The sequence below is a fragment of the Phaethon lepturus genome, unplaced genomic scaffold, assembly GCF_000687285.1.
Source record: "Phaethon lepturus isolate BGI_N335 unplaced genomic scaffold, ASM68728v1 scaffold30810, whole genome shotgun sequence".
Taxonomy (NCBI): domain Eukaryota; kingdom Metazoa; phylum Chordata; class Aves; order Phaethontiformes; family Phaethontidae; genus Phaethon; species Phaethon lepturus.
This window is the reverse complement of record NW_010510277.1, coordinates 1-325: the sequence shown is the minus strand read 5'-3', so window position 1 is coordinate 325 and position 325 is coordinate 1. Positions and strand designations below refer to the sequence as shown.

Sequence of the window (325 nt, the reverse complement as noted above, 5' to 3'; positions counted from 1 at the left end):
AGGAAGCTGAGCACCCACTGCAGGACGGAGAGGAGCTGGAGCCAGGAGCGGACATCCCGCTGCGAGGGCCAGCGTGTTGCAAGCAGGGTGCGCAGGGCGGTCTGGATGCTGGCACGGCTGCCTGCGGAGAGGGACACAGCACTCAGCCCAAACCAGCACGGATTGCACAAATGCTGTCCCAGTGAGCTGGCGGGGGGCGAATCCAGTGGTACCCATGGCTGCCAGGGTCGGGGTATGGGGGCAAGGCAGGAGGTAGGATGGGAAGAATGAAGCAGTGGATGAGGAGGGATGGCGTGGGGGATGCTCATCCCCAGAGAGCTCTGGA

The 325-nt window shown here is 64.3% G+C and overlaps 1 protein-coding gene across 1 annotated transcript in view; it reads right to left on the bottom strand.

Annotated features, from left to right (window-relative positions):
* LOC104628046 (diacylglycerol O-acyltransferase 2-like) overlaps nt 1-141 on the bottom strand; it is a gene marked incomplete at both ends in the record, with an annotated part of 955 nt that extends 814 nt beyond the window's left edge. The window contains one exon of the mRNA XM_010296493.1: nt 1-141. This exon is cut by the window's left edge and continues 2 nt beyond it. Coding sequence (XP_010294795.1) covers nt 1-141 — 141 coding nt within the window.
* Nucleotides 142-325: the final 184 nt, after the last annotated feature.